Source organism: Calliopsis andreniformis, chromosome 4 (assembly GCF_051401765.1).
Source record: "Calliopsis andreniformis isolate RMS-2024a chromosome 4, iyCalAndr_principal, whole genome shotgun sequence".
Lineage (NCBI taxonomy): Eukaryota > Metazoa > Arthropoda > Insecta > Hymenoptera > Andrenidae > Calliopsis > Calliopsis andreniformis.
Window position 1 is genome coordinate 11188758 of NC_135065.1, and position 12149 is coordinate 11200906.

General features: G+C 42.7%; 1 protein-coding gene across 2 annotated transcripts in view; it reads left to right on the plus strand.

The window, feature by feature from the left end:
- Nucleotides 1-10010, plus strand: part of LOC143178387 (uncharacterized) — a 34772-nt gene extending 24762 nt beyond the window's left edge. Inside the window, exons 2-10 of one of the 2 annotated variants that reach the window (XM_076377013.1) lie at nucleotides 3269-3526; nucleotides 5174-5370; nucleotides 6422-6559; nucleotides 6842-7148; nucleotides 7365-7613; nucleotides 7852-8083; nucleotides 8162-8395; nucleotides 9031-9311; nucleotides 9717-10010. In XM_076377013.1, the coding sequence (XP_076233128.1) occupies nucleotides 3425-3526; nucleotides 5174-5370; nucleotides 6422-6559; nucleotides 6842-7148; nucleotides 7365-7613; nucleotides 7852-8083; nucleotides 8162-8395; nucleotides 9031-9311; nucleotides 9717-10001 (2025 nt within the window). In that variant the 5' untranslated portion in view covers nucleotides 3269-3424 and the 3' untranslated portion in view covers nucleotides 10002-10010. The remainder of the gene's footprint in view (nucleotides 1-3268; nucleotides 3527-5173; nucleotides 5371-6421; nucleotides 6560-6841; nucleotides 7149-7364; nucleotides 7614-7851; nucleotides 8084-8161; nucleotides 8396-9030; nucleotides 9312-9716) is intronic. The other variant, XM_076377014.1, reaches the window with a different exon arrangement.
- Nucleotides 10011-12149: the final 2139 nt, after the last annotated feature.

A 12149-nucleotide genomic window follows, 5' to 3' on the forward strand; every position in this document is an offset into this window, starting at 1 on the left:
AGCATCAATGAGAAAACTTTCAACGACTCTCCGCGCGGCACACGCTTTTATTTGTCTTCGCCCGTTTAAAACTGCGCCTTTTGACAAATTGAAATTGGTTCAGCACACGCGAGACCTAACTCCTTCCAGATAATTTGATATGGAACTTTTGATAGCAAGACAATACTGCTTGAGGACTGGGTAGAGGGTGAGACCCCGTGTTCTAGTTAGTCATAAACGCTGTTCTGATAGTCGTAAACAATCACTCTGATTTGGAGTGTCAGGAACACTGCCATATTGTATCAATGCTAAATAGAGGTTTCATGAGTGCTGTGATAGTTTTACTTGTGTCAGATATGATTTAGATGAATTATATTACAGTATATATTTTTTGAAAAATTAACCAATAAAATAAAATACAAATAGAAGTAATAGGATGAATAATGAGAAATTACTAGATGATTCGTGCCTTTCGCTCTGCTATAGTGTCGTACTTTGAAAGTCGAAAAGACACTTCCACCTTGGGGAAACATTAATGGGTGCTCATCAATAGAATCGAGTAGGGCGCATCGCTTCAACCCTCTAAAGCACTTTGCATACTGTACACAAAGTTAATTTTATGGAAATCTCATTCCTTTAATTTACCTCGCTCATGGAAATTTGCAAAGAGAACAGGGTGTATGCGCGCGTACACGAGTGTGCGTGGAATCTCGTGAAACGGTGAATCCTATCGTTTAATTCTTGAAGTGCTCAGTCGAAAGAGCTTAATTGAAAAACCATGCCGCGATATCGAAGATCCCTAATTGATTCTTCGTGATAAAGGACTTCGACAGATCTTCGCCACCTTCCCAAGGGTATTGAGAAAGAGGACAAAAAGCGAGATATTAAAAGACGTCGTGGATATCTTTTTACGTTATCATTTGCACGATATCGATTTTTGAATATTCACGATTAGTAACGTCAAATGCTTCTGGCAGGAGCGCTATCGCGAAAATGAAGACTGGCTAATGGCCCTTGGCTCGTCTTTAGCAGATTTTCAGGTAATCCAATATTTAGAATTTCGTTAATCTTCGTCTCCTCATTCAGCCTCAATTTCATGGATTTTAACGACAGTGTATATTTTCTCAAACACTGATTATGATGAAAATTGTCTGTTAAGATTGTGTACTTAGAAAACAGTAGTATTCTAATAGACATTTTTTTATCACCCAGTGCGCAATTGGAAGCTACTGAAACGAGTAATCCAATGACTGAAGTAGATAGTACAAGTTGTCCCAGCGGTAGACGTTGAAACAAGCTTAATGGTCGATAATGGAGCAGCTTGAATGGCAATATAACCAAATTATGCTGTCGTCTGGCTGCTCAGAATCCGGAAAACAATGTACATATATAAAGGATGAGCGTATTACACATATAGCTTTACAAAATTTACTCTTATTGTGACTCGCTGTTCCAGGTTCTTGTCAATCGACTGTCCATTCCAAAAATTGATTCTTCCTTCAATCGTTATATAAGCAATAATCCATCAATACCCTCCTCAGACCAGTGAGCATCAGTATCTTCAATTTTCATAAATGAAGGAAATGAAACACACTGGAGACTCATACTTCTTTGAGACTCTATGGTTCTATGGATCTTAAACTATCATTAAATTACTACTGCATATGACATACAGAATGCAGAAATATAACAAGGATGTTCATTAGAGAGATATGTGATATCGCGCTGCCGTCGGAATTGCCTTGAGCTATCAGTCGTAATTTCTATTCGCAGCAGTTATCGTAACATCGGGTGTGCTTGTACTATGCTCTTTAGAAACCCTGTGTTTTTGTCTTGACAGGTCTTGTTATACTGCTGGCAATGGTAATTTTAGTAATTTCAGCCGGAGAAATGGTGAGAATACAGGAAACTGAGCAGCTTGCTCTACTTGCGGAGTGGCTGACCACGCATTGGGTAATTCTACTTGCTGGTCGATTTGCGGCTATGCCTGTTCTACTTATGAGCTTCTGACCACGCACTAGGACATTCTACTTGCTGAGCGTCAAATGAGGCATAGTGCTTTCTAAGGAACACTTTTCTTCTAAAATCCATTATGTAATAGTAATGTAATATTTCCAGAGACAAAATAATAATTTTTGAATTCTGAGAAGTAGTTCTTCTTAGAAAAATATATGCTCTACATTTTTATGTTCTGCAGTATACTTCATGGGATACGATTAACAGTTTGTACCATCCCCTGTTAATTTCACAGAATCCAAACTTGAAAATTTGAAATGTTCTGAGATGGATTTCGATGTTGCAACTTTAAAGTATGTTAGTCTCTGTGGACTTAAAGTAATAACCACGACGAAATAGGTGGAAAGTAATAACGTCCTCGGTCTTCGATCGCCAGGGACGAAAGATGACAATTTTCAATTAAACTCCTGCCGATTGTAGGAAAAGAAATTTACCGAAATATTGTATTTACTTTTGATACTGTTTCATTTTCATCGCGAAAATAATGACACGAACCAACGTGCTGATCGATGCTCGTGTTAATCGGAAGCGGAATATTGCTGCATATGCTCCTCTGATGTATTATTCAATATATTCTTTCGGTAACGGACATCGCTAATTGACACATTTGGCGTTGGATCGAGGACTTCGCCTCAGAACAGGTGACCTTTCGTGTCCTGATGTAACGGCCTTGACCAAACCGATGCCTCGCTTGTGAATCGATATCGCCAAGTGGCAGGGTGGCACAAGTTAAAAACACACTGACTTCTATATAAGATCCCCTTTATATGTCCTGCTTCCTCGGACAGCATTCACTCGCGTAGCTAATTGCAATATATAAAATATATGTTTCCCTCGCAGCTGGTAAAGGAGTATCCACCTTGATGAGTTAAGTTTATGAAGGATTTCCTGATTACTAAAAGCTTCCAGGAACATCTAGATCTTATGAACTTCAAGCTGGCGCATTTCTACAACTCCAATTTTATATCATTTGACTTCACTTCTCCTTAGGAAGGAAAACTGTTTTCTGAGGTCACTGTGAATCATCCATACCAGAATCCAAATGAAGAAAAATATTTCAATTTGAATGTGATATCTTAGCTGCTGCAAATATCCTCCCTTCCACTCGTGTCCAAAAATTAATTATGAAAATCCCGTAGGGTAACAGTGTTACCCAGTAACCTAATAATCGGTAGTTCAAGTTCGATGGTTCACATAGGTCGCGGGTGATGTTAACGCGATTTAGTTTGGTTATTCCAAAGAGCTGATCGATACGTAGCCTCATGCGATATAGATGTTTCAGATGAATCTGCCATCATGAGGTCGTGGATCACGAGCCAGAGGATCGACAGGGCTGACAGGCTGACTTGAACTCAGTGAAGACCAGGTTTCCCTTACTCAGAGCCAAACATCTTCAGAGGACAACAAAAACCACGCCGTCGGAAGAGGAATGGTCCCTTGGGCCTTTGGCGTGCCTCTCGTCCTCGTTTCTGCTCTGGGTCTTCTTCTCAACGGTTACGTTCTCCTCGTGGTCCTAGGATTGGGCAAACAGGTGATGCAGATACTTCCATTTCAAGTATAAATTTGTCCTATTGGTCCCAGAGCATTTGAAATATTCTGTAGAATTTTTAAAGGGTTGTCTGAAGTTGTCTCACTAGTTATGAGTAATATAAAAATTCAAACAATTTTTAAATTTGTGAAGAATTCATACTGATTGAATTTAAGTTCAGAAGAAAAATTAAGTTTCAATTCTATTTTCAAGAAGAATTATCCTTATCATGGATTCTATAAAGAGGAACATTTTCCCAAGAGGACAATCGACTGGAGACAATGGATTACCGACACTGCAGGAATTACTGAATAGGCTATCGCTCTTCCTCGATGGACGTGTTACCGAGCGACAGACAGTACACAATGATGTTTGATAGCCTGTGAAAGCTCCTAGCGATAAATCTGTGTTGAAAACTTGTTCGTCGAGCATAGGGAGAAGTTAATCGAGGTTTCACTCCTGATAAGTTACTAAATCAAATGGCTCCTTAGCGGATTGCAACGCTTCTAAATTGAACCGAGACAATTAGAGCTGCAATCCAGATTTACTTGGACCGAACTGATTGTGCACTATCGGTGTCCGAATGCATCTTGGCTTGATCAGGAATTACTGGTATAGTTAGGCAGCAAATGCTGAGGATAGGCAATTCTGTGATGCAATGTCGACCACTGAGCTATTGTTAGAGGACGAAAACGCGACAATCCTATTTTTTACCATGTAGAATTCTTTTATTATAGATTTCGAAATATTTGCAGTACGGTAGGTAGTTTAAATTCTGAAGAAAGATAAATCTGATGAAATATTAAAAATTAACCTCGATAACAGTATTAAAAAATGTGATAAAATTGTTACCACATAATTTAATTTTTGCAAATATGAAAGGAAGTAAAAAGTGACATTACTTAATCCTTTTAAGATGTAAATTTCCTGAGGACCTTCTTCAAGCTCATCAAAGACAATAGAGGGGTTAAGGGTGTTCGAGACATAGATTCGCGGATTTCAAGCAGCACGATTTTTCCGATCGCGGATAATCTCGCTTTTTAAAGCGGTTTCTCTTACAAAGAGAGCCACTCCTTTCGCAAGCATGACACATTTCTCGGCCAAGAAATGAAACCAGCGAAAGGAAAGTGATCACCCTGGAAATAACCATGCGCTTTTACGCGAATCATTCCGGCGGGCGTCGCTTGCTGACCACCGCAGTTTGAACAACGTGAACCTGTGGTGGTTAGGAAAGATCACGAGCTTTTCGATGCGATATCGAGCGCTGGACGTTGAATGACAATCGCCAAAGTGGGTCGCGTGAAATGCGACTTGAAGCCTCGTGAGACCCCGCCTCGGATTTCCTGCACTCTTTTTCTTTCATATTGCAATTGCATCAAATCGTTTTTGCAAAATTTCTGGTCGACAAGAAATGGGACACGAGAGACTTGAAATTTGAGAGAAATGAAATAGCACCAGTAGTAAAATGGAGATTATTGTTAATTGTAAAATTGAATATTAGCAAAGTGTGATATTTGTACTAGAGACAGATTGCGTAAGAAGGCGATAAAAAGTTACTGTAAATTACCAGAGCTTTTAAGACCGAAAATGGAGGAACTTTTGATCGTGGGTGGGGAAGCAGAGATAACAGGCTAACCCTTGTGTCCACAGACGCAGCAGCAACAAACCGCCAATACTTTGTTGTTGACACATTTGGGCGCAGTGGAGGCGGCTGTGTGTCTGATATTGCTGATCTTTACCACTGGTTCCTGGCCCATCGCCGGCACCTGGTGCGTCCTACACGGTTTCCTTTTAACTCTTCTACATCCGGTTGCCCTCTGGACCGTGACTGGATTAAACTGTGATAGGTAAGTCGCGTGTATTTTCTTTTGCTTTAGACAACAATAACTCCCTCTCGCCCTTTAACGTCTAAAATCCTCTAAGATCCTTCGAAAAGCTTATCTCCCTCAATCTTCAAGTGCCTCAGAGAAGGTGATTACCCAAGTATTCGGCAAACATTATCGAACAAGCACGAAGCTCTGCCAGATTCTGTCCCAGAATCGCGCGATCCCTATTCAAGGGGGCGAGGATTTTTCCGCAGAAGTCGATAAGCCATAGGATCGAAGGTTCTTTATCTCGGCGGGGCACGGTGATAGAAAAAGAGTTCAATCTGGCTGGCATCGGGTGACGTTCAACGAGACGTGGCCTTACGCCGCACAAAGCCCGTCGAGCTTTTCAATGTAAGATGTCAATAGCGGCTCCCCGGTATTCAGCCGCGATATCTCTTTGGTCGTCAACCGACGCGAGATCTTCGATTCAATCAGAAGCCCTCTGTCGACAGGTCGCGCCGTCACGGTTGCTCGTGTCCGACCCGACGCTGAGGGAAAAAGAACAGGAGCAACGTTCCTTTAAATTGCGCCAGAAGGAAACACGTGAGCGTGTTCGTCGATAATGAATGCGATATACGAGTCGGTTTATCGGCGCTCGCTGTCAATAGAAGGAAGCCGAGGCGAGATAAAATTGCTCGAAGCTCGTATTTACGGACACGCAATAACAACATCGCGAGAATATAACAAATATTTGAGTTTCGAGGAGGGGAGCCGCAGCGTCGAATAAAAATACGTTTACGAGAGTGACCCGATCGTCTCGAAATACCAAACTTTTGATTTTGGTCCGATCGAAGAGATATTTTATTCAAGGGGTCCGTCGATTTAGAACGTCGCATTTCTCGACAGCGTCGCGACCTTCCACCCTTCTCGCCGCTTGTTTCATTATTCACGCGTGCATGGTATATCGCGACGATCCCAGGACGATCGTTCAAGAGTAATCAGTCGAGACGACCTCTATAAAAAGATCCATCCGTCGTGTTTTCTTTGAATTTATATCTTATCAACTCGATACGATGCATACGATGCGCAGGTATTACGCGATCGCTGCACCTCTGCACTACGCTGCGCTGGTCTCGCCCCGAAGAGTTGCAGTGGGGCTGGCTGCATCCTGGACTGGGGCCCTGCTACTGTGTGTGCTGCCATTTTGGGGCCTGGTCCCACCCTACAGGTTCGTACCTCTTTTTAAGTAGATTCAGATTCTTTCGAAGGAAATCAGACTGTTTAGTACAACAGGAGAACAGCTTTTAATTGAGACTGGTCTTCTAGACCAGGCTTTGTCAACGACCATGTGTCCCTATAAGAGTCTCGATATCAAAAGAAAAGAAAGCAGGGGACAAGAAAAAGAAATAGAATAAAGTAGGAGGCCCATAGAGTACTTACAAGTTAAAAAAGATTAAGAAACCCTGCTCTAGATTCTAGGGAAAGGTCTAATTGATTGATTGTCATCTAGATACAGTCCAGGCCTAGGCTGCTGCGCCCCAGATTTTGGCAACGACTCCTGGGGCCTGGCAGCAGCGCTGTACGGGGCAGTATACGCGATCCTGGGCTTAGCGCTGCCCGCCGTCCTCGTAACTGTCTGCAATTTGCGTGTTCTCGGCATAGCGCGTTATCACCGCCACCGTATCGCCAGCGCGATTTACGAAGTGACTCTGAGCGCACAGGTGACCATCACTCATCAGCGGAATCCGTTTTTCGTGCCGACAGTCACGGCGCCATCCGCCGTCAGTCCGCCTCGCTTTCGCAGCGCTGCCAGCACGGTTTGTACATTCACAGTATTTCTACATTACTTTTACTTGGCCAATCAAGTAAAATGTGCATGCAAATACATCTGTTATATGAAGGAATTTCTTTCCTTTCTGTCCACCTGTTCAGTGTTGTCCACCAGTTTCATGACCCATATGTGGGTCAGGAGAATTTGTGATATATGCAAAGGTTTCGACGAGTATTCAAGAAAGATTGTATTAAATTTTTAGGTAATGCAATTGATCGGTTCCCTGTACTTGCTTTATTTCCCGTATTGCGGCCTGATCCTTTGGGAAGTCTGTGGCGTGGGCAATCAGCCTCAGCTCTACCATCATCCGAAATTGGCTTCACTAGCCTCTCTTCTGCTCGCTTGTTCTCCACCTATCAACGGCCTCCTTTACGGGTTGAAATCGCAGACTCTCAGACGATCTGTACAGAACTACTGGCGGAAGAAGGCGACGAAGTCTGAGCTTCAACAAGTAATGACTCTGATCTTCAGGCAATTTTATCTCTTCTTATTTTAATGTTTCTCCTCTTGTAATCCTCTTCAAGATCACTTTACATTATCTTAAAAAATTGTAGGCTAAAGAAATTTCCTTCTCCCAATTCTTGTTATTTCAATCTCTATCTGCAAGAGCCGCTTAAATAATCGGCAGAGTCTAAACACACGAGTCTGCCATCCAAAAATGGTTACCCTCTACAGTGGCTCTAATTTAGGAGATCCAAGCAAGGACGCCAAGTGCAGCAGGGTCAAGAAGGCCGTCTGGAAGCGGGACAGGTTCCTTCTTCCCATTCCCGCCACTGCAACGAAGACTCAGCGAAGCCTTGCTAGCGTTAGGTTCCTGCAGAACTGGCAACAGTTTCGAGGGTAACAGCTTCGGCTTTCATCGGAACAGGTTGCAGCCTGCTGCCTCCTGCAACACGCTTCGAGTCCCCACGTCCGAGTCAGGTCGGTAGTGAACCTGGATCTTCTGTATAACAGCCTATTTTCTCGCTAACGAAGGGATGCAATTGGTATTCTGAACAGGTGAAAGTAGCAAGCTGGTGAGGTCGAGCGCCAGTGCTGCCAGCCTGATGGGTCCCCATTATCGAAGTGATTTTATAGGAACGGATGTGAGCACAGGGTGCTCTATAGCGATGAACGAGACGCCGAGGAGAAGTCCTAGGATCCTCATCACGCGAGCGTGCAGCGAGGAGAGCCAGGAAGGAGGAAGTCCACTGCTGAGGAAGCCTTTCCTCTCGAATGCTCTGGCTTGCGACAGTAGGTTTGACTTTCTCGACTTTTTTGCCACTCTGGGCGATTAACAGAAGGCACTTTTCGGTGATTCGTTTGGTTGATAGAGGACAGAATACGTAATTTGTTAGTTGATTGGAAATTTAATCGGTTTCGAAGCGCGAACTTTGCAAGCTTTAACGTTTGACAGTGAGAGTCCTTCGTGTCTCCAATTCTGATGAGTTTGGCATAGTTAGTTTTACTCTGACCAGTAAAAATTTTCAATCCCTCTGAGAGAAGTTGTGCCTATCAATCGAGAGTCAAATTCAAGATTAACACGTTCGCAGTCACTATAGAATTTCAGCTTTTTAGGAGAATCCTAGAAACCACTTAGAAAATGAGAATGATTTCAACATTCTTGTCCCCAACTTCTTCCAAATTTAAGTTCCAGTAGATTTATTCTGTAGCCTTTAATGGATGTCGTGGTCCGCTGACGACTCACAAAGACTGGAATGTGTTAAATTTGTCCAAGTCACCCTTCTTTCACCCATTATATGCGAGCTCACTAAAAGCTCGGAAATGGGGACAGAAGTGAGTGAATATCACTGTAACAACGCAAGTGATTTGTACACGAAACTCAAAGGCTTCTGTTGGCTTATTTCCGCCTTCATACGTTTCAAAAGAGAGGAGATGGCGGCATTGCAGCACCGGAAGCGACAGCAGCACAGGAAGTAGCGAGGCCAGCGTGTGGACGACAGGCGTCGCGCAGAAATTCGCCAAGGCCAGTGTAAAAAATTCCTCAGACATTTGGCCGTCTTCGCGGAGGTTCGGTCGCGGAAAGAATTTCGAGGAAGGGGCGCTCCTGGTCGGCGTCAGGCCGAGCAATAACAGCGAGAGCAGTGATACCACGGATACCACGGCTACCACTACCACTACCACGATGCCTACGAAAGCAGCTACGATGGTAAGAACATGTATCGCGTATGCGACTCGATAAGAACGCCATTTCAGATTCTTGGGATACGACCGAAAAAGATTTTGCATTATTCAGCATCCTTCTCTTCTTGATCTAAACCCTGGGGGCATAATAGAGCGATAAAATGTATGTTTTGCGTTCTTTTTTTGGACTTAGTTATTTTATTATTTAGCACGCTGTTTTTAGTGACTCGAGGTCACCTTTCGATTAAAAATTCAACACTTTTCATCCACGAAGTTCAACTCACACAACATTCCTATCTGAACGCCAGCGAACTTATTACTTTAATACACAAGCAGACGTATCAATCAAGTTGAACGAAAAGCAAAATGCGATTCAGGATTATAGCGCCAGAGATTAATCGTTTGCTCGGTGCGCTGGCAATGTACACAGGAAAACGGATGCTATCGCGAGAAGAAAGAGGGACTAGACTCGAGGAAGGATCGCGAGCGCAGCGAGAGCGACAATAGCTGGAGCAGTGTGGACGACATCGAGGCGAAGGAAATGGCGGAGAAAAGTATGGAGGAGGACGATAATCTCGAGAAGATCGAGGAGGAGACAGAAGAACAAAGGTGCAAGCAATTAAGGCGGAAATCGAAAACGATTCGCAAGCCGGACGTTCCTCAGGATTGCAAGGAGGCCGCGCAACGCAGGCCTCTTCTCGCCTCGTCCTCTTAAGTTCGATCGATGGACCTGTCCTTGTTATCGTTTATCACAACCCCTTGTTTTTGTATAGGCTACCGAAGGAACAGCGCGATCAGAATTCGTTCGAATCACTCGGAGCAATTTCTAGGCTCAGGCCTTGAGAAACATCGAATTTGTTCCCTTTGGATTTTTGTGTACCTTTGGAGAGTGATAGAATGACTCTAATGACAGTAAGTCTCTGGTTTTATCTGTTGGATATTCACTGTGTCCAAGTGGGATATATATTGAAAATTTAAAAATTTGAAAATTTGAATATTTGAATATTTGAAAATTTGAATACTTGAAAATTAGAGATTTCGAAAATTTGAAAATTTGAATATTTGAAACTTAGAGATTTTGAAAATTTGAAAATTTGAAATTATACAGATAGTGGCAATAGTTATTATTTCGCAAAAGTACATCAAAATTAGAGGAAGGACTTCTCTTCGGTTACTTCTCTTCTGAGGAATTTTTAGGTTCCCAAGAAGCCAACGATTAAATTGTTGATCATGCGAGGAATGCACGAGGAGAGTCTCAGCATAGCCCTTTTCGCTCGGTATCGCACTCACAATATGTATCGACATATCCTGAAATTATATTTTTATACTTCCACTGACCGAGAAAGCATGAGACGGTTGCGCGTTCTCTGCCGTGTGCCAGGGAGTTGATTAATGCGCCACGGCCAGGCTAATCTCGGCAAAAAAGTTGTTCCCCCAGTCCGTGATGTACTCTTTGGAAAGTTGATCGCCCAATCATCCTTGGACAAGCAAGTCTCGAGGAAAGTTCATGCCGTGAACGAGCTCGTTGTAATAATTTTCTTCGTTACCTCGCTGGCAATACTCGCGACGGAAGTTTCCTACGAATCTCCGCGGGATCGCACCACGGGAATTTGCGGGAAGGCTGTGCGACAAATAACGAACACCCGAGAAAGTTCTTTCGATAGGAGAAGCGGTCGCGAATCAGTGGAAGACCAGATCTGTTCGTTCAGACCTTGAGAATGGGATTCCATAGATTTTTAGATATATTTTTTACGTCGATTCTGCGAGTCGACGTTTCCTATGATTTTTGTAATATAAATCGTTCCTACAATTTTGCAGGGCAATCAGTTTGTTCATCGTTCTTTCAAAGTTCCTATTTAATGAATTCGTGGAAGGGATGCTTGGGGATTCTTTTTGTTTGCCTGCATAATATAAAATATCATAAGTAAATGATGAATGAAATTACACAAATTTCAATGTTTTCTAAGTATTCAATTACCTTCGTGTTAGAAATTTCAATCAGTGATTCTACAGTTGAGAAAATACCTACATGTGTCTGACTTGGGACTTATTCTACTGACTTCGCCGCGCCTGAACTGGCAGTAGTAAGTCCTAAGTCAGAAAATTTCAAGCGAATTTCTGGATTTAAAACCTAAATCTTTCAGTTATACCTCAGTCTCACAAATGAAAAGAATCCCCAAATATCTATCAACAAAACCAGAAGGACTTGTTTATTGAGTTCGCTGAAAACTTACTGAAAATGTCACGAATGCCTTTTCATCGGAGACAAATTGACCTGATAGCGAATATGTCGACAGGAACGAGAAATTACGAAGGTCTTGCACTCGTCGAGATACTTTCAAAATCGACATTGCGGATCGACCAACAGACGGTCATTGGTCGGTGTAATAAATAATAAAACTATGCGAAACCGATCACGTGAGCGCATAACGAAGGTTAATTAGAAGCGACGAAGCATCGCCAAGACTTTTTACTGGCATGTTTGTACAGTTGTTTGTGAACCGTGGCCAACTACTGTGTTTGCACTGACACGGTAATAACTAACAATCTAGGTGTAGCAAAACTCACCAGAATCTATCCAATGTTAAAATTTGATGGTTATTGGAATTGATGTTTCGAATTTTGTAGAACGTGAGCGTGTACGTGAGCGAATGCGTGCGTGTGCCTGTATATATGTATAGAGAGCATTTCCGAGCCCAAATGTTCCCAATCGACGTAGCAAAAATGTTTATCCTTTCCTGAATGGAAAATAGAAATGAATAAATCCCTCTGCTTCGAATCAGCAGGGCAATTATATTTTCAAAGGGGATTAGGAAAACGTTCGACAGATCCCTGCCAATTAGAAACATCAATTTCGACGCGA